The sequence below is a fragment of the Dama dama genome, chromosome 13, assembly GCF_033118175.1.
Source record: "Dama dama isolate Ldn47 chromosome 13, ASM3311817v1, whole genome shotgun sequence".
Classification (NCBI taxonomy): Eukaryota; Metazoa; Chordata; class Mammalia; order Artiodactyla; family Cervidae; genus Dama; species Dama dama.
The window spans coordinates 32,581,951-32,602,396 of NC_083693.1; the positions used below are offsets into that span (position 1 = coordinate 32,581,951).

Consider the following 20,446-nt stretch of genomic DNA (forward strand, 5'->3'; position numbering starts at 1 on the left):
TGTTAATTTTATATCCTGCAACTTTACTATATTCATTGATTAGCTCTAGTAATTTTCTGGTAGAGTCTTTAGGGTTTTCTATGTAGAGGATCATGTCATCTGCAAACAGTGAGAGTTTCACTTCTTCTTTTCCTATCTGGATTCCTTTTACTTCTTTTTCTGCTCTGATTGCTGTGGCCAAAACTTCCAACACTATGTTGAATAGTAGTGGTGAGAGTGGGCACCCTTGTCTTGTTCCTGATTTCAGGGGAAATGTTTTCAATTTTTCACCATTGAGGGTGATGCTTGCTGTGGGTTTGTCATATATAGCTTTTATTATGTTGAGGTATGTTCCTTCTATTCCTGCTTTTTGGAGAGTTTTAATCATAAATGAGTGTTGAATTTTGTCAAAGGCTTTCTCTGCATCTATTGAGATAATCATATGGTTTTTATCTTTCAATTTGTTAATGTGGTGTATTACATTGATTGATTTGCAGATATTGAAGAATCCTTGCATTCCTGGGATAAAGCCCACTTGGTCGTGGTGTATGATTTTTTTAATATGTTGTTGGATTCTGTTTGCTAGAATTTTGTTAAGGATTTTTGCATCTATGTTCATCAGTGATATTCGCCTGTAGTTTTCTTTTTTTGTGGCATCTTTGTCTGGTTTTGGAATTAGGGTGATGGTGGCCTCATAGAATGAGTTTGGAAGCTTACCTTCATCTGCAGTTTTCTGGAAGAGTTTGAGTAAGATAGGTGTTAGCTCTTCTCTAAATTTTTGGTAGAATTCAGCTGTGAAGCCATCTGGTCCTGGGCTTTTGTTTGCTGGAAGATTTTTTTATTACAGTTTCGATTTCCTTGCTTGTGACGGGTCTGTTAAGATCTTCTGTTTCTTCCTGGTTCAGTTTTGGAAAGTTATACTTTTCTAAGAATTTGTCCATTTCATCCAAGTTGTCCATTTTATTGGCATAGAGCTGCTGGTAGTAGTCTCTTATGACCCTTTGTATTTCAGTGTTGTCTGTTGTGATCTCTCCATTTTCATTTCTAATTTTGTTAATTTGGTTCTTTTCTCTTTGCTTCTTAATGAGTCTTGCTAATGGTTTGTCAATTTTGTTTATTTTTTCAAAAAACCAGCTTTTAGCTTTGTTGATTTTTGCTATGGTCTCTTTAGTTTCTTTTGCATTTATTTCTGCCCTGATTTTTAAGATTTCTTTCCTTCTGCTAACCCTGGGGTTCTTCATTTCTTCCTTCTCTAATTGCTTTAGGTGTAGAGTTAGGTTATTTATTTGGCTTTTTTCTTGTTTCTTGATGTAAGCCTGTAATGCTATGAACCTTCCCCTTAACACTGCTTTTACAGTGTCCCATAGGTTTTGGGTTGTTGTGTTTTCATTTTCATTCATTTCTATGCATATTTTGATTTCTTTTTTGATTTCTTCTATGATTTGTTGGTTATTCAGAAGCGTGTTATTTAGCCTCCATGTGTTTGAATTTTTAACAATTTTTTCCCTGTAATTGAGATCTAATCTTACTGCACTGTGGTCAGAAAAGATGACTGGAATGATTTCAATTTTTTTGAATTTTCCAAGACCAGATTTATGGCCCAGGATGTGATCTATTCTGGAGACGGTTCCGTGTGCACTTGAGAAAAAGGTGAAGTTGATTGTTTTGGGGTGAAATGTCCTATAGATATCAATTAGGTCTAGCTGGTCCATTGTGTCATTTAAGGTTTGTGTTTCCTTGTTAATTTTCTGTTTAGTTGATTTATCCATAGTTGTGAGTGGGGTATTAAAGTTTCCCACTATTATTGTGTTACTATTAATTTCCTCTTTCATACTCGTTAGTGTTTGCCGTACATATTGCGATGCTCCTATGTTGGGTGCATATATATTTATAATTGTTATATCTTCTTCTTGGATTGATCCTTTGATCATTATGTAGTGTCCTTCTTTGTCTCTTTTCACAGCCTTTATTTGAAAGTCTATTTTATCTGATATGAGTATTGCGACTCCTGCTTTCTTTTGGTCTCCGTTTGCGTGAAATATTTTTTTCCAGCCCTTCACTTTTAGTCTGTATGTGTCTCTTGCTTTGAGGTGGGTCTCTTGTAGACAGCATATATAGGGGTCTTATTTTTGTATCCATTCAGCCAATCTTTGTCTTTTGGTTGGGGCATTCAACCCATTTACATTTAGGGTAATTATTGATAGGTGTGGTCCCGTTGCCATTTACTTTGTTGTTTTGGGTTCACGTTTATACAACCTTTCTGCATTTCCTGTCTAGAGAAGATCCTTTAGCATTTGTTGAAGAGCTGGTTTGGTGGTGCTGAATTCTCTCAGCTTTTGCTTATCTGTAAAGCTTTTGAATTCTCCTTCATATCTGAATGAGATCCTTGCTGGATACAGTAATCTAGGTTGTAGGTTATTCTCTTTCATTACTTTCAGTACGTCGTGCCATTCCCTTCTGGCCTGGAGGGTTTCTATTGATAGATCAGCTGTTATCCTTATGGGAATCCCTTTGTGTGTTATTTGTTGTTTTTCCCTTGCTGCTTTTAATATTTGTTCTTTGTGTTTGATCTTTGTTAATTTGATTAATATGTGTCTTGGGGTGTTTCGCCTTGGGTTTATCCTGTTTGGGACTCTCTGGGTTTCTTGGACTTGGGTGGCTATTTCCTTCCCCATTTTAGGGAAGTTTTCAGCTATTATCTCCTCGAGTATTTTCTCATGGCCTTTCTTTTTGTCTTCTTCTTCTGGAACTCCTATGATTTGAATGTTGGGGCGTTTCACAGTGTCCCAGAGGTCCCTGAGGTTGTCCTCATTTCTTTTGATCCTTTCTTCTTTTTTCCTCTCTGCTTCATTTATTTCCACCATTTTATCTTCTACCTCACTTATCCTATCTTCTGCCTCCGTTATTCTACTCTTGGTTCCCTCCAAAGTGTTTTTGATCTCATTCATTGCATTATTCATTTTTAATTGACTTTTTTATTTCTTCTAGGTCTTTATTAAACATTTCTTGTATCTTTTCAATCTTTGTTTCCAGGCTATTTATCTGTAACTCCATTTTGTTTTCAAGATTTTGGATCATTTTTATTATCATTATTCTAAATTCTTTTTCAGGTAGATTCCCTATCTCCTCCTCTTTTGTTTGACTTGGTGGGGATTTTTCATGTTCCTTTACCTGTTGGGTATTTCTTTGCATTTTCATCTTGTTTAGATTGCTGTATCTGGAGTGGGCTTCCTGTATTCTGGAGGTCTGTGGTTCCTTTTTATTGTGGAGGATTAACCCAGTGGGTGGGGTTAGACAATTGGCTTGTCAAGGTTTCCTGGTTAGGGAAGCTTGCGTCAGTGTTCTGGTGCGTGGAACTTGATTTCTTCTCTTTGGAGAGCAATGGAGTGCCCAGTAATGAGTTTTGAGATGGGTCTATGTGTTAGGTGTGACCTTGGGCAGCCTGTATGTTGACGTTCAGGGCTATGTTCCTGCATTGCTGGAGAATTTGCGTGGTATGTCTTGCTCTAAAACTTATTGGCTCTTGGGTGGTGGTTGGTTTCAGTGTAGGTATGAATGCTTTTGGACAGTCACTTATTACTTAAAGTTCCATGTAGTCAGGAGTTTTCTGGTGTTCTCAGGTTTTGGGCTTAAGTCTTCTGCCTCTGGATTTCAGTTTTATTCTTCCTGTAGTCTCAGGACTTCTCCAACTATACAGCCCTGATAAGAAAACTTCTAGGTTTTGGCTAAAAGATTTTCCCCCGTTAGGGATACCCAGAGAGGTTCACAGAGTTACATGAAGAAGAGGAGAGGGAGGAGGGAGATAGAGATGAGCAGGAGGAGAAAAAGGGGGACTCAAGAGGAGAGAGACAGATCTACGCAGCTGTCTGTTCCCAGAGTGTTCTCCGTAGCCCAGTCACCTACAAAGATTCACAGAACTGGATTGGGAAGAGAAGGGGAAAGGAGGAAATAGAGGTGTTCTGAGGTAGAAAACAGAGAGTCAAGATTGGGAGAGAATAATCTTCAGTTTAAAAATAGGGCTTCTCTTCTTTTTTTTTTTTTTGTAAGGTTATAGTATATTGAAAATGAAAATTAAGGAGTAGTAGAGGAGTACTAGAGGACTTTAAAAGAAATAAGAGAAAAAGAAAAATAGTAAATAGAAGAGAAAAAGGAAAGAAAAATAAAGAAAAAAAAAAGAAAGAAAAAAAAATTTTTTTCCCCTAATTAAAAAAATCGTAAAAATCTATGGAAATGAAAGTTAAGGAGTAATGGGGGAGTCATAGGGTATTTTAAAGGAAAATAAAAGAGAAAAAATAAAAAAGAAAAAATAAAAAAAGAAAAAAAAAGAGAAAAAAGTAAAATTATATCTAGGAGTTTCTCTGGAGCTGTTGCGGTCAGTGTGGGTTCGGCTCAGTTTCAGATAGCTCCTTGTTCCAGCTTACACTTCTCGATAGCTACAGGCCCCTTCCAGTGTAGTCGGTGTTTTCTAGAGGGATTTTAATCTGTTGCACCAGTCCCTTCTGAAGCGGTTCCCTTTGTTTATTTGGCTTCTGTTTGCCGGTCTCTTCAGAGCCTCATTTCCGCCCTGTCACAGGCGGGTGGAGGTGGACTCTTATTCAGGTAGCTAGTTCCCTCGCTCTGCGGGGAGGGGCTGGCTCTGCAGGGCGGGGCTGGCGCTGTGGGGACGGGCTTGCACCGCGGGGACGGGCTGGGGCTGCAGGGAGGGGCTGACGCTGCTTTCTCCGTCTGCGCTGCTCAGGCTCCTGGCTGTTCTATATGGAGCGCGCCGCGCGCTGCGCGAGGTTCCAGCCCTCGGGTGTTCCACAAAAGCGCGGAACGAAAAGCTGCGCCTGCTCTCTGTGCCTTCCCCGTCAGAGCAGTCCAGGCAGCCAGGGGCTTGGTGGGCGCACTCTCCCCAGGTGTGGCGCGCCCGCTCCCTTCCACGGACCCAGTCTCAGTTTCCGCTAGCGCCAGTCGGGTGCCTGTGCCTTCTGCCCTCTGCGTCCCCAGCCCCAGTCCCCGCCCGCGCCGGTCGGGTGCCTGCGCCCTGTGTCTCGCCGCGACCTTCCCCTCCCCCCTGCCTCCTGCCTCCGGCGGGGCTGGGCCGGTCCGCAGCCTGCGAGCTCTTCTCTGGATTTTCTTGGTCTCTTTGTTCTGCGAACGGCCGGCAGTGTGTTCGGGCCGGTTAATTTACTCTCTCTCTTTTGGTCTCCCACAGTTCAAGTTGGCAACTCACAGAAGCTCCCTCCGATTGTCCTCAGGGCACTCAGGCCTGGACCCTACCCCAAGCAATGCCGCCTAAGACTTCCCAGGACGGATCTCCATCCTTAGCTCTTTTGTCTCACTTTTTATCTTTTATATTTTGTCCTACCTCCTTTCAAAGACAATGGGCTGCTTTTCTGGGCGCCTGATGACCTCAGCTAGCGATCAGAAGTTGTTTTGCGAAGTTTGCTCTGCGTCCAGTTATTCTTTTGATGAATTTGTAGGAGAGAAAGTGGTCTCCCCGTCCTACTCCTCCGCCATCTTGGCTCCTCCCTTCATTTATTTTTATTAGTTGGAGGCTAATTACTTTACAATACTGTAGTCGTTTTTGTCATACATTGACATGAATCAGCCATGGATTTACATGTATTCCCCATCCCGATCCCCCCTCCCACCTCCCTCTCTACCCGATCCCTCTGGGTCTTCCCAGTGCACCAGGCCCGAGCACTTGCCTCATCAGCATGGGTTTCAAGATGCTCTCCAGCCCACTTCTCAAGCATTCTGTTTCACCATAACCATTTTCAGCCTCTGTTCTAATTCTACTGAATTTTTTTGTCAATAAAAACATTTGTTTTGCATTTTATACAGAACAACCTGGAGTCTGCATCATGATAGTTACCCAGAGGTCTACACACAGTATTATCCACATCATCTGGGGACCAGGGACCCACACAAACACAAGCAGGAGTTATAAGGGAGGAAGCAGGGCACAGCAACAGTGTATTTTTAATTCTTTCTTAAACAGAAAAAGCAGTAGAACCTTCTGAGTCTTGAAATTTGTGCATATGAGGCTTCTAAAACAAGCAGGGCACTGGTAGCTCCTGGGGAAGGGGCAGCATAAGAACCCTGATAAATAAAGGGACATTTGCTTGTGGCAGGGGATGAGAAGGGAGGCTGACTATTTCTCAGGCCTTAAGCCCGGCACCTGAGATTCAATGGAGACCACGTCCAATCTTCAATCATTTCCCTGCTCAGAAAGAGGCACTGGTACTCCTGGGATGAGGCCATGAAGACATCATGCTGGTCACTCCCAAGTCCCTGTTCTACAGCCCAGCATATTAAAGGGGAAAAAGGTCACAGGGTAGTGGTTTGTGTGCAGTTTCCCAAAATGCCCCACTCCATTTGCCATCCCCCACATTTGTCGACACTGCTCTCTTTTTTCTCAGACTGTCCTGTATCCCATGTGGGTCTAATGATCAGACACATCTTTCAGAATTCTGCTCAAAGCTTCCTCCCTTATGAAACTCTTCTTCACATCCCCTAGAGGGATCGAGCACTGCTACATCTCATTATGGCATCACTGGCACTTTATTCTTCTTATTTGTGTATGTATGTCTCTTTCCTACTGATTATGAGTTCTTAGAGACCAGACAATGGTTCCTCTTCATTTTGTACCATAACATCTAAAACACAGTAGCATCTGAAGAACGATTGTTGAAAGAACTGATAATGAAATACTACCATCTGACACTGAAAACAAGATATGCCCAGGCAGAGAGATCATCTCTGTCCTTAGGGCACTGCATAGTGCCTGGTACATAGTAAACTCTTACTGTTTATTGAATGAATAACAAATAAATGACAAGCAAAAGATAAAATAAATGTATGCTGCTGGATGCTGCAGGAGGTAACAACCAACCAGCCCAAGAAGGGTGCTGGTGAGGCAGCCTAGTGGCTGGCTGGGTTTCCAAGGGCTGCAGCTCTGTCAGGCAGGTGGGGCTGGGTGTTCCTGGAAGCTGAGAAGGCTTAGAGGAAGAGCAGAAGAAGAAGATAGTCTGAGCTGAAGAGGCTGGTACAAGGAGGACCACCAGGAGCTGGAGAGAAGTGAGAGGATTCAACTTAACCTGGGAAGGGGATAAGGCATATTTCTCTTAACATTTTGGGGCTTCCTGGGCTTCCCTGGTGGCTTAGAGGGTAAAGTGTCTGCCTGCAATGCAGGAGACCTGGGTTCGATCCCTGGGTCAGGAAGATCCCCTGGAGAAGGAAATGGCAACCCACTCCAGTACTCTTGCCTGGAAAAATCCCATGGATGGAGGAGCCTGGTAGGCCACAGTCCATGGGGTCATAAAGAGTCGGACATGACTGAACAACAACACGTTTGTTTCTTTGTTTGTTTGTTCTTGACATTTCAATCATACGGGACATATCTGGGTGCCTCCCCGCCCTCAACCATTTTGATGTCAATATTTGGATTAAAAATAAGAATTCTTCACCAAAATTCAGGAACCCTTAAACCAGGAGCCATCACTGAAAAAAAAAAAAAATCTAAACTCAAACATTACTTTCTTCAGACACCTGATTAGAAGCCAAGCCAGGTAGACATTTAATAGCAATCTGAGACTTTTAATAACAATCTGAGGCTGATCTAAGCCTGACACATTTGAAAAGTATGTCTTAAGTACAACTCATTATACATGCTTTGGGGGCCTATATATGAAAAAAATGTCCAGAGCTATTGCCTAACTACCCCATATAAACTCATATCCTAATGATCCAGAAGACACAATATTAGTTACTGTTACATTTTACCCCATCTTAAAGCCATGACAGGAATTAAAGGAAGGTAGTAATGACATTAAAAATAACTAATGTTTTTGAGCCTACAGTACACTCCTGGCACTGCTTCTAAGCACTTTCTAGGCATTAATTCTCAGAACAATTCTGTGGGGTAGGTATAACTACCATTCCCATTTTATTGATGAAAAAGTCTCACAGAGATTGATTCTGTGTCAATGTCACATGACGAGATACTGAAAGAAATGAAATTAGACTCTAGTTGGCTTAATCACAATGTCATAATACCTTTTGGAGACTAAAGAAATTGAGAAATATTATAGAGGAAGGTAGGAATTGTTCTGGTCCTTCAAGAATGGGAAGAGTGACAGTCACTAGATATGGTGAAGGGAAGAATTTATAGGAGGAAAAGTTGGAGGTGGGAAAATGCAGGGAAGGTTTGGGGAGAAGCAGGAAGGGGCCTCTAACTGGAAGGACTGTATGGTGCACCACTGGCCTCCAGGGAGAGCTCAAAACATCTTGCCCACCCCCACCTCCAAGTCTTCACCCATTGCATATCAAAGGGTCAAAATGAAGAGCAAGAAGACTCGCTCCTCCAAAGAGGATAGTTTTCACTTAAACTCAAGGCACTGATTAGGACACATTTCTAAAAATGGAGCCTTGAAAGGGAATAAAGATCACAGCATAGTCAGGCTTGATTTTTCTTGTCTTCAGACCCCTTCCATCCCTGAGGGATCAAGCCTAAAAAGAAGACCATACATTTCCAGTATGGTGAGCAAAGCAGGTGGATGTGATGTGAAGGAGAGAGGACAGTCAGAAGGTCACTATTCTATGCCACAAGCCTTGACATTTTTAGTGGAATAAAAGTGAGTTCATTCATGGAGACATGAGAACTTGGGAGTCAGTACAGTGATTAGGAAATAACTGCTATGATGAATTTCTTGGGAATTCTTAGGAACAGGAAAAAAATCCACATATTATTGCCCAGGTAAATCAGATAACATGAATATGAAGTATGTTTAATCAGGATGGTGACATTATTTTCTTTAGCAAATCCCAATAGCTCAGGTCAGGGAACTAAAAAACAAGCCAACAAAAACCATCTAAAAGTAGGTGATCACCCATCAGGGTTGAATGAGTAGGGTCATTGAAGCAGTGGGTTAAGGAAGGGCATAGAGATCTGACTACAGCATTGGCTAAGTGTGTGATGACATGTCAGTCAAGAGGAGTGGTTTCTAGTGCAAGAGCAGGAAGTCTTGGGACAACAGTGCAGGAAGGTCACAATGAAGCATTAACTAAAAAAGCAGATGGTGAGATGGGGGTAGGAGGAAGAGCAGAAAGCTATTTGAGTACCAAGGAATGAGGAATGAGGATGGGGGAGTTAGGGTGTTTGTGATGGACATGTACACTCTGCTGTATTTAAAGTAGATAACCAACAAGAACCTACTGTACAGCAAAGGGAACTCTGCTCAATGTTATGCAGTGGCCTGGATGGGAGGGAAGTTTGGGGGAGAATGGATACATGTATATGTATGACTGAGTCCCTATGCTGTCTACTTGAAACTATCACAACATTGTTATAAGCCATACCCCAATACCATGGTGTCCCTATGCCGAGGTGTGATGGTGGTCAGGGAAATTGATCACGTTGGGGACTAGGGACGTTAGGGTATGAGAAAGTCATCAGCATGGGTGCAGTTTGTCCTGGATGTTGGCAAATGGCAGAGAGAAAGAATGGACCTATAGTGGTCCTAGAGAAAGGTAGAAAGGATCCTGTGGGTCAATGCATCTGAAGATGGGGGCCATGTGTGTGCTGTGAGATGACAGAGAGAATATGGTGAAGAGGCAGCAGGGGGAGGATGTGAGTGCCAAGCTCATCCCTGGCTCATTCCTGGTGGTGGGGAGAAGAGGATGCCATTGTTTTTGCAAGCCAGGGCCACTGATCCCTGCGGATGGCATGAGGCCAGACTATAGCTGAAGTGGGGGCCCAGCTCGGGGTGTGCTGGGAACACAAATTCCTGTCTCTTGTCTGCTTCCATGACCTCCATGTTGGCAAGTTAGACAATGGTATGGAGTCCTTAATTTTTTCTCCCTAAAACTTATCCTTTTACTCTGCTTTCTACTGCATGTCAAAATAGTTTATAATTGCATCTCATACCACACTGCGTGCCCTAATAACCACGATGTGTTCCCACATGTTACTCTGCTATTATTTTAGAGAAAGCTGCCAGAATTTAATTTCACTCTCCTCTAAGGTAGTTTATGGTCCAGCTGTATTGCTATGCAACCATCCACAATTAATAAAAATCAGACAGATAAGCAGCCTGAACCGTGACACTGCACCATGTACCACAGACATTCTTAAAATCCAAGACACTGTAAAACTTGGGATCTCAAAGTTATGGAATCTCAAAATTTTGAAGATTTAGTCTTAATGAATTCCCAGGGGCAGAAAAATGAATGTTGTCCACGAATCACCACACAGAGGTGGCTTAAAGCATGGGCCCAGGAATCAGATAGACTCATGGTCAAGGAGGCCAAGAGGCCCAACCAACAGCCACAGGCCTGTGGTCAAATCTTGGACCTTCTCTTCGTCTTGGGCTCCTCATCTCTCAATGGGGATGACACCTGTCTCAGAACTGCTGGGAACTAAATGTGACGATGCAACAATGCCTGCAGGGAGGTTCACAGAGTAAGTGCTCAGTAAATGCTATAAAGCTATGACTTAAAAAAAAAGTCATTGTTGTTTTTCTTACTTTGTTTTGTAAGTTTCTTCAGGAAAGTTTTTGGTAAACTTGGTAGTGTGTATGTGTGTGTGTGTGTGTGTGTGTGTGTGTGTGTGTGTGCATATATTTCTTTTCCTAAGAAGCATTAAAAATAATAGCTATCTTCTGATTTTTTTCTTACCATAAGTTCAGGAGGGTACCTGAGGCAGTTAGTGTTCCTTTTTATGTGAATACTTAAAGACAGTGAGAAACAATCAGGAAAGGGACCCTATCCCGCGGTCCCCTATGCCCGGGCCACAGAGCAATACCAGTCGGTGGCCTGTTAGGAACTGAGTCACACAGGTGAGTGAGCAAAGCTCCATGTGTACTTCGGCTGCTCCCCATCGCTCTCTCATCACCCCCAGATGGGACCATCTAGATGCAGGAAAACAAGCTCTGGGCTCCCGCTGAGTCTGCATTATGGTGAGCTGTATAATTATTTCATTACATATTACAAGGTAGTAATTATAGAAATAAAGTGCTCAACAAATGTAATGGGCTTAAATCATCCCCAAACCATCATTCCTCATCGGCTGTGGAAAAACTATCTTCCACCAAACTGGTCCTTGTTGCCAAAAAGGTTGAGGACTGCTGCCCTACCCCATTTCTCATGACCACACTGCTGCCCTATTTTCAGCTACCATGGGGGCAGCCCTCCACTCATTTTTCATCACCCTCTTACATGAAACATGCATATGCATATGTACCTATACTAATTCATGTACACTGAAGATAGAGATGACTGCTACATGCATTTTAGCTTTTGGATATAATGAAACTATAATATTAACTCTTTATACTCAGCTTATCATTTATAATAAACTGAAGAAGTATCTAAACTGTCACCTTTAAAAGCCAAAGCTATTTCACATTTTCAACCTTGCTGGTTTTAGATTATTAGAGTATCCAAAAGAAGAGTTACTTGAATATTTAAAAATACTTAGCTCATCTACTTTAAGTAGGACGAATCCCCACATTTCATTAGCAAAGTGAATCAGAAAGTATTTCACTTAACTTATGGTTGCCAGGGGGAAGGATGGCATAGTTAGGGAGTTTGGGATATTTCAGCTTAACTTCTACTAGGAACACTCATGAGTTCTAAGTGGGGGAAATCATGATGAAGCGGAGAACATAAGGAAGGGTAAACCTAAGTGAGGAAGCCTAGGGGTGCATTTGTTAAGAAGGTGGACATTTCTTCAAGCTGACTTTTCTTAGAGTTGTACCTTGGTCATCAATATTATACCGTTTGCCACTGGTGACAACGCTGAGTTCTGCTTGATTTTCTGTACCTACAGACTAGAAACGAGCTGCTCTATGGAAAACGACGCCACTGGAGGAGGAGAACAGAATGAGCAGAGTCCACGGTGTGGATTTCCATACTTACTCCTGCACACAGGCATCTGGCAAGATCTCACCAGAGGGGGTCCAGAAAGATGCCGGCACAGCGTCTCACTGAGGGGGACCCGACGGCCTTTGGCCGTCAGCTTCTGGCACATCTGCTGTCTCCGCTGGGTTCCAACACCACAGCTGACAGAACACTGTAAGGAGAACGGTAGGGACAGAGTCAAGCGGAGCGAGAGCAGACACACGTCCCCAGCAAAGCCACATCTCCCTCCCCTCTTTTCCCTCCTTCCCTTCCTTCCTTCCTTCTTTCTTTTTTAAAAAAATCTATTTGTAAGGTGGGATTCCCTGATAGCTCAGTTGGTAAAGAATTCACCTACAATGCAGGAGATGCCGGTTCAATTTCTGGGTCGGGAAGATCCACTGGAGAAGGGATAGGCTATCCACTCCAGTATTCTTGGGCTTCCCTTGTGCCTCAACTGTTTTGTAAGGTATGAGGCCCACTGTTGTTTCCAATTTTACTGAGATATAATTCATATGTAACATTGTATTAGTTTAAGGTATACAACATAATGATTTATATATGTTGATTACTACAATAAGTTAACAGCCAGAATCTCACATGGTTACAAGGTTTTTAACCTTGTGACTGAATATTTTAAATGAATGTTTATCAGAAAAAGAGACACAGATGTACAGAACAGAATTTTGGACTCTGTGGGAGAAGGCGAGGGTGGGATGTTTAGAGAGGACAGCATCGAAACATGTATATTATCAAGGGTGAAACAGATCACCAGCCCAGGTTGGATGCATGAGACAAGTGCTCGGGGCTGGTGCACTGGGAAGACCCAGAGGGATCGGGTGGAGAGGGAGGTGGGAGGGGGATCGGGATGGGGAACACATGTAAATCCATGGCTGATTCATGACAATGTATGGCAAAAACCACTACAATATTGTAAAGTAATTAGCCTCCAACTAATAAAAATAAATGGAAAAAAATAAATAAAAAAAGTAAAAGAAACAGATCCAAAAAAAAAAAGAATGTTTATAACTGACATAGTTTTGTTATAACATGAAGCAAAAAAATTTCAGAGACAGGATAACATGTATGTTTTAAATAAATACTAAAAACCCAATGAGATACCATTTCCCATTTCAAACCCATCAAGATGGCTATTATTAAAAAAAAATAGATGTGGATAAACTGGAATATTGATGCACTGCTGATGTGAAAATAAAATGGTACAGCCTCTATGAAAAAGTTTGTTGGGTCCTCAAAAAGTTACACAAAGAATTACCATATGATCTAGTAATTCCACTTCTCGAAAAATATCTAAAATAATCGAAAGCAGAAACTCAGATGTTTGTATACCAGTGTTCACAGTAGCATCACTTACAACAGCCAAAAGGTAGAAACAACCATACGCTACATGGCCTTTTATGTCTGGCTTCTATCACTTGGCATAATTCTTCGAGGCTCATCCATGTTGTAGCAGGTATCAGAATTTCATTCCTTTTTTATGGTGCAATGATATATGTATATACCACATTTTGTTTATCCATTCATCTGTTGATGGACATTTCAATTACTTCCTTTCTTCTTTATGAGATAGTAACTAATTTTTAGTAATTAATTGCCATGGGATTCTGGGGCCTTGTAGTTGATGTCTCATTTGTTTTTTATCTATTTATTTATATAGTAAGATGACTTTGCTTTTTAAAAAATGATATAATACAGATAATAACGTGGTATCAATTTTGTATGGGGACTAGACTTATTGTGATGATCCTTTCATAACAGATACAAACATTGAATTTCTATGTTGCACACCTGAAATGGATATGCCAATTATAGTTTAATAAAAACTTTAACATTAAAAATGGCATATACCCATGACCAAGAATTGAAGAACTAGAAAAACATAAAAGGAAAGGTCTTTTTAAAAAACACCCAAGCTGCTATACATAAAATAACATTGATATGTGATAATCATTGTGTGTATAAAAATGATAGCTGATAATCATAATTACATGTGTACATGTAATTTTAATTTAATGATTTACTACAATTTTATTAGGCATATTAGGAAAAAATGAAATAAGATGAAAAGAGTTCAAGTAACTAATTCCCAAAAGAACTCTCTGCAGTTAAGGAAGATGAAAGAAACCAACAAGAGATTCAGGTGGTTATTGGGTTGGCCCAAATGAACTTTCTGATCAGCCTGATATTGTTACTGATATATTCTGACATCTGAGAATATCTATTGACTCGCTGCTAAGAAGCGGGACAGGCACATTCACATTTCCTCTCACCCATTTCTTCTCTCCAAACATTCCATTTGTTTTTGTTAAACTATTTAGCTAATGTCAAGATTTTCTGATATTTATGCTCTGTTCTGAGATGCCAATGCTGGCTGATTAGTCTTAATTCTGCCCTTAAATGAATTTATGATTCATCGTCTATCTTTTTTCACCAGTATCTGTGTCTTTCTGGATTTTTTTTACTGTGAGTCATCTTGGTGTGTCTTCTTGGCCCTGAAAGTCTTGATCCCATACCATAAGACAAGACTTATGCATGGATGATCTGACTGCCTCTCTGTTGCCTTTCCACATGGAGAAAAAACAAAATGTAAAGGAAAATACTTGGGTCATAGTTCCTTTTTAAAAAAAATGATTTATTTAATCTTTTGGCCACACAGCATGCAGGGACCTTAGTTCCCTAACCAAGGATCGAACCAGTGTCCCCTGCATTGGAAGCACAGAGTCTTAATTGTTAGATGGCCAGGGAAGTCCCTTTCCTTCCCTTTTGAACTGTGGAACGTTTCACTGTCTGCTGGCATCTAATGCTACCGTGAAGATGTGTGAGGCCAGGCAGGAGATTTTTGTTGTTTGTTTGACTTTTACGCTCAGAGGCCTTTTGCTCTTGTTTTTTTAACCCATGAAGTTCAGCACCTTATTTGCTGGCTGTGTTTTAGTGGGTCATATTTTCTTGGCACGTAGTATGCCACTCTGACCTGAAGGTTAAAGCTTTTATTAGAGGAAGTTAATTCTCCTTATTATCTCTGAATATTTTTTGTTCCACTTGTTCTTCTCACAAATACCCATTACACTCATGTTTAATCCTTATTATCTCTGAATACTTTTTGTTCCACTTGTTTTGTTCTTCTCACAAATACCCATTACACTCATGTTTAATCTCCTCTGCCTTCCATATCCATCACTGTCTCTAAAAACCAAATTTACATCTTAACTCTTTTCCATATCATTTTATATGAGTCATTCCACCTTATATACCATAGCTCTCTGTTTTCAGTTGTTTTACTTTTTGTTGCTTGTAAAATAACTTTTATGTCTGCTATATAAAATTTTTCTTTTCAGTTTTTTCCCCTATTCCAAGTTGTCTTCTCATCTCCTTCTGTTGACTTATAACCTCTTTATGAACTCTAAACCTCATTTGAGAGCCACTCCTCCCTCCACTCCATCCACCCACTCCCACCCCCTCCACCCCCCTGCCCTGGGCCAAGATATCATGACTATAATTTCCTTGGGAGTACAGAGACTATTTTTTGACACTTTTCTCTGGCTAGTATCATTGTGATGCTGTTGTTCATGCGACTCTTGCCCCCTGTTCCTTTCCCCATGCCCTGACTTCTTTCTGATCCTTCACTTTCCCCCATTTCAGTTCTGATGCTTAGTTTTTATGCTGCAGCTTTAAATGTAGCTGGCTGTTTGTGAATAATATGGGTTGGGGGATGAGCTAGGGTGTTTCCATCAGTTTCTTGTCTTCCACAGTCTGTCATCAAATTTTTATTTCCTCCGCCCACATCTCTCTTCAAACTTTGGCATTTGAAGGGCTAGGGTGACTCAGGGAACAGTCTCTTAAGTAACTGTAATCACCCAGCAAGCATCCTTCATGCCACTCCATCTCTGCAGCCTTCCTGAGCTACAGGGCCTCCACATGTGGTCTCTCCTGCAGCTCCATCTGCCTGACGGCTCTGGAGGGACATTCACGGTATTTTCAGGGGCGGCACATGGTCCCCCTTCTAGTGTCTATAATCAAGATCTGCTGAAGCAGGCCTTTTAGGACTCTCACATTTACTCCTCGGGAAATCTACCTCCTGCTCGTGCCTGAAGAAATATTTGTCAGCCCTCAGCCTTCTCTTTTTTCATTTTGGTTCAGATTTTATGGTCTTTGGCAGGTGTGTTTCATAATTTATAGTTTGGGCTTGTGGCTGTTTCATTGTTCATTGAAGACAGAGTGTTCTCTCTCTTTCATTATCTTTGTGGGGTTTTTTGTTGGGTTTCAAAGAAGGAGAATGGAATTTTTAAAATTCTTTTATTGTTCTCTTCAACAGAAAGCCCTAATTATTAGTATTTTTTCAGTGCCAAGGGAAGCTTTTTGTAAGCTTTTGAACAAAATAAAAATTACCATTTAGCAACTTATGATGTACATTAAATCCGCTACATAGGAAAGGGTTCGGTTCCAAGAGCACATTTGTAAGTCCAATTTGTTCCTAGGGTACCAATACCCTAGGTACCCAACTAACACAATCAGCTATATAATACTGTCTGTAATAGCAATAGGTTTATAATACTTTTCACACAAATAATAGATTTTAAAAAAATAAAGAAAACATTTTTAATCTTACAGTACAGTACCTTGAAAAAGTTCAGTAGTACCACCTACATCACTGCTGCTTTTTACGCTTGCTTCCAGACATCCTGGGCTTGAAATAAAGACACTGCACAACTGTATTCTACACACGACTCTACAGGACTCTACACACAAGCACAGCCAGTCGTAGAGGAGGCATGCATGCGACAATGTACATCAGACCCGTGCAGCAACTTACATGATTGGACACGCAAATACACATTCTCATCTTTTAAGTTTGCAACTTGAAGGTTTGTATGTAGGGGATTTACTGTACTTTTTTTAAACAAGTCAAATCGTCATCTAGGACTTTTCCATATAATATAAAAACAGTAGTTAAATAATTGCCAATCACCATTCACAAGCCATTTCTAATGATCAACATTTGAATTTTTATCCCACTATGAATGGAAGGATCATTTGCAAACCCCTTTTCTGGATGGAGATCTTACATGACCTTGTGTCTGCTAAGTTCAAGGTTAGCGTGCCATTTGCACATGTCCACAGCTGAGAGAGTGGAGATGACAGAATCAGTGCCATTAATTATAAGTTACAAAACAGCAACTTTATGCCAAAGCTTTGTGATTATTCAAAAGAAATATGGTAGATTCCTCTGGAAGAGCACATGCAACTTTGTAACTATTTGTCTGTGACCTTCAAATTGGAAGGTCTGTTGGGCAGGATATAAAATCCTTGGCTCATATTTTCTTTTATTAAATATATTACTCCACTGTTTTCTACTGTGATGTGGCATTGTTGAGAAGTCTGATGCTAACCTGATTTTCTTTCCCTGATAAGTGACTTTGTCCTTTTGCTGAGATACACTTACACATTATTCTTTACCTTTAAAGTCCAGTGGTTTTAGTAGAGTATGTCTTGCTATGGACCATTCTGGGTTGATTTTTCCATGCATGTGGTATGCTCTTTCAATATAGTGATTTGAATTTTCTGTTTATAGTTTTGTTCTGTTGTTTTGGTTTTCTTTTCTCAGGACTCTAATAATAGATACATGATTTTCTTTCTCTGTTTTTTACAGCCATCATTTTTGCTTAAATCCTTTTTATTTTTCTTCAGTTATTTTCATTCTCTCCTTTCTTTTTTTTTCTCTTATTACACTTTCTGCATCTGGTCATTCTTGTGTTCCTTCTCGTTTAGTCTACATTTCTGATTTTTTCCCCCTTAGTTTTCTAATTCTTTCCTGAACCCTGTCAGCTAATTTTTCATATCCCCCCATTATTTATTCACCTCATTTCAGAATTTTTCTATTTTTGATTTGTTTCTATAGATGTCTTAGTTTCTTTTAGCTGATTTTATAATAGTAAGTTATATTTTCATCCACCTCAAGGTCAAATTTTCATTATGTTGCTACATTATTGATATTTTTTTCTTGGGGTATCCTTCTATGGGATTTGCTGTTGGTTTTGTTTAAATGAAACAGATTTTTCTCTGTACTTTTGAAATAGTGTAAGGGGGTGTTCAAGGGACTTATTTCACTATAAAGGACTCCCTCCTCTGGTGCTGAAATGAAGTATTCAAGGGTTTGGCCACAGTTTTGAAACTGACTCTTCTAGATTCTTCTACTCCCAAGGAGCTGAAGGAACTGAACATCTTTCCTTTATCCCTTTGTTCCTTTTCAGCTCAGCTTAACCTTCTGGCAGGTTTTGTTGCACATTTCTACAGTCTTAGGGATGTGAGTTCCTCCAGTGCTCTCCAATCTTCTTAAGGCCCTGAATGAGTCTGCATGATATTTCTTGCTCTAAACCACAAACAGGAACCTTGAGTCTTCTCTCAGTTTCACTGATTATCTCAGACCGACATGCTAAAGGTTCTACTATTCTGGAATAGGACTACTTTATTGTGGGGATATTTCTATGTTCCATGGCTCTTATCCTTGTTTCTTTTCTATTAAAAAAAAAACTCTAACTTCTACACTTGCTATTACATACAGTTTGCCCCCCCCCCCCCAACCCTTATATCACTTCCACTAAAGTTACTGTCTGTTATCTTTTCCTTTCTTTTGGAAATCCCAATTGCCTTGTTTTCTCTTTTGTTTTTTTTTTTAATGAGAGATTTTGGAATATTAAACAACTATGCTATTATCATGATTTTACTTCACTGGAAGCCTCCTAAGCATTTTTAAAGGAACTGCTATTAACAATACACTCTTTGATATCAAGGTATTCATTTTTCCATGTTCAGTTACCACTTAAATGCTGATGATTCCCAAAACTATAACTTTACTGTAGATCTTGCGTGAGCTACAATTCTTTATTGATACCTTTATAGACCTTCAAACCACACCCGTTTCAAAAATCAACTCATTTTCTGTCCCTTTCAAGTCACCTTCCAAGCATGTATTTCCTTCTCTAATTGTTAATATCATCTTTGTCCATTAATTACCCAAGATAGAAATCTAGGACACTCCTTTTTTTTTTTTTTTGCTCATTTTTATCAATTCAGTTACCGAATTTGCCAGTCAGTTCTGCTAAATCTCACTCAAAACTACCCATGATTATTATTATTATTTTTTAATTAGTTGGAGGCTAATCACTTCACATCATTTCAGTGGGTTTTGTCATACATTGACATGAATCAGCCATGGATCTACACGTATTCCCCATCCTGATCCCCGCTCCCACCTCCCTCTCCACCCGATTCCTCTGGGTCCTCCCAGTGCACCAGGCCCGAGCACTTGTCTCATGCATCCCACCTGGGCTGGTGATCTGTTTCACCACAGATAGTATACATGCTGTTCTTTTGAAATATCCCACCCTCACATTCTCCCACAGGGTTCAAAAGTCTGTTCTGTATTTCTGTGTCTCTTTTTCTGTTTTGCATATAGGGTTATCATTACCATCTTTCTAAATTCCATATATATGTGTTAGTATGCTGTAATGTTCTTTATCTTTCTGGCTTACTTCACTCTGTATAAGGGGCTCCAGCTTCATCCATCTCATTAGGACTGGTTCAAATGAATTCTTTTTAATGGCTGAGTAATATTCCATGGTGTATATGTACCACAGCTTCTTTATCCATTCATCTGCTGATGGGCATCTAGGTTGCTTCCATGTCCTGGCTATTATGAACAATGCTGCAATGAACATTGGGGTGCACGTGTCTCTTTCAGATCTGGTTTCCTCAGTGTGTATGCCCAGAAGTGGGATTGCTGGGTCATATGGCAGTTCTATTTCCAGTTTTTTAAGAAATCTCCACACTGTTTTCCATAGCGGCTGTACTAGTTTGCATTCCCACCAACAGTGTAAGAGGGTTCCCTTTTCTCCACACCCTCTCCAGCATTTATTGCTTGTAGACTTTTGGATAGCAGCCATCCTGACTGGTGTGTAATGGTACCTCATTGTGGTTTTGATTTGCATTTCTCTAATAATGAGTGATGTTGAGCATCTTTTCATGTGTTTGTTAGCCATCTGTATGTCTTCTTTGGAGAAATGTCTGTTTAGTTCTTTGGCCCATTTTTTGATTGGGTCATTTATTTTTCTGGAATTGAGCTGCAGGAGTTGCTTGTATATACCCATGATTATTGATTCCAACTGCTCATTATCTCTCATTCTTTTTATTTCCATTTTCATCAGACAAGGTCCCTCAAACTCTAGGTTCCTTCTTCTTCCAACACATTGTTCAGAACTGTTGTCTAAAAACTCTGCCTTTTATTTCTTTATTCAGACACCTCCTACAATACCTTCAGTGACTGTCGGGAATAAACCCAAAGTCCTTCACAATCTGGCTGACCTCTCCTTCACTTCTCACCTTCCTCCATTTCTTTATCGCAGCCTATCTTAAGCCACGTAAGATTGATGAGCTCACAGCCTGTACCTGTGTGTATACTCCTGTCTCTGCTTAGGACACCCTGCTGTCTCATTTCCACACATCTGGCACTCATCATTTAACAACCAACTCTTAATCTACATCTTCTACAACACTTTCCTGGGACTCA

The 20,446-nt window shown here is 40.5% G+C and overlaps 1 protein-coding gene across 1 annotated transcript in view; it reads right to left on the bottom strand.

Moving 5' to 3' along the window:
- ADAMTSL3 (ADAMTS like 3) overlaps nt 1–20,446 on the bottom strand; it is a 371,458-nt gene that overhangs the window by 76,486 nt on the left and 274,526 nt on the right. The window contains exon 19 of the mRNA XM_061158827.1: nt 11,884–12,037. Coding sequence (XP_061014810.1) covers nt 11,884–12,037 — 154 coding nt within the window. The remainder of the gene's footprint in view (nt 1–11,883; nt 12,038–20,446) is intronic.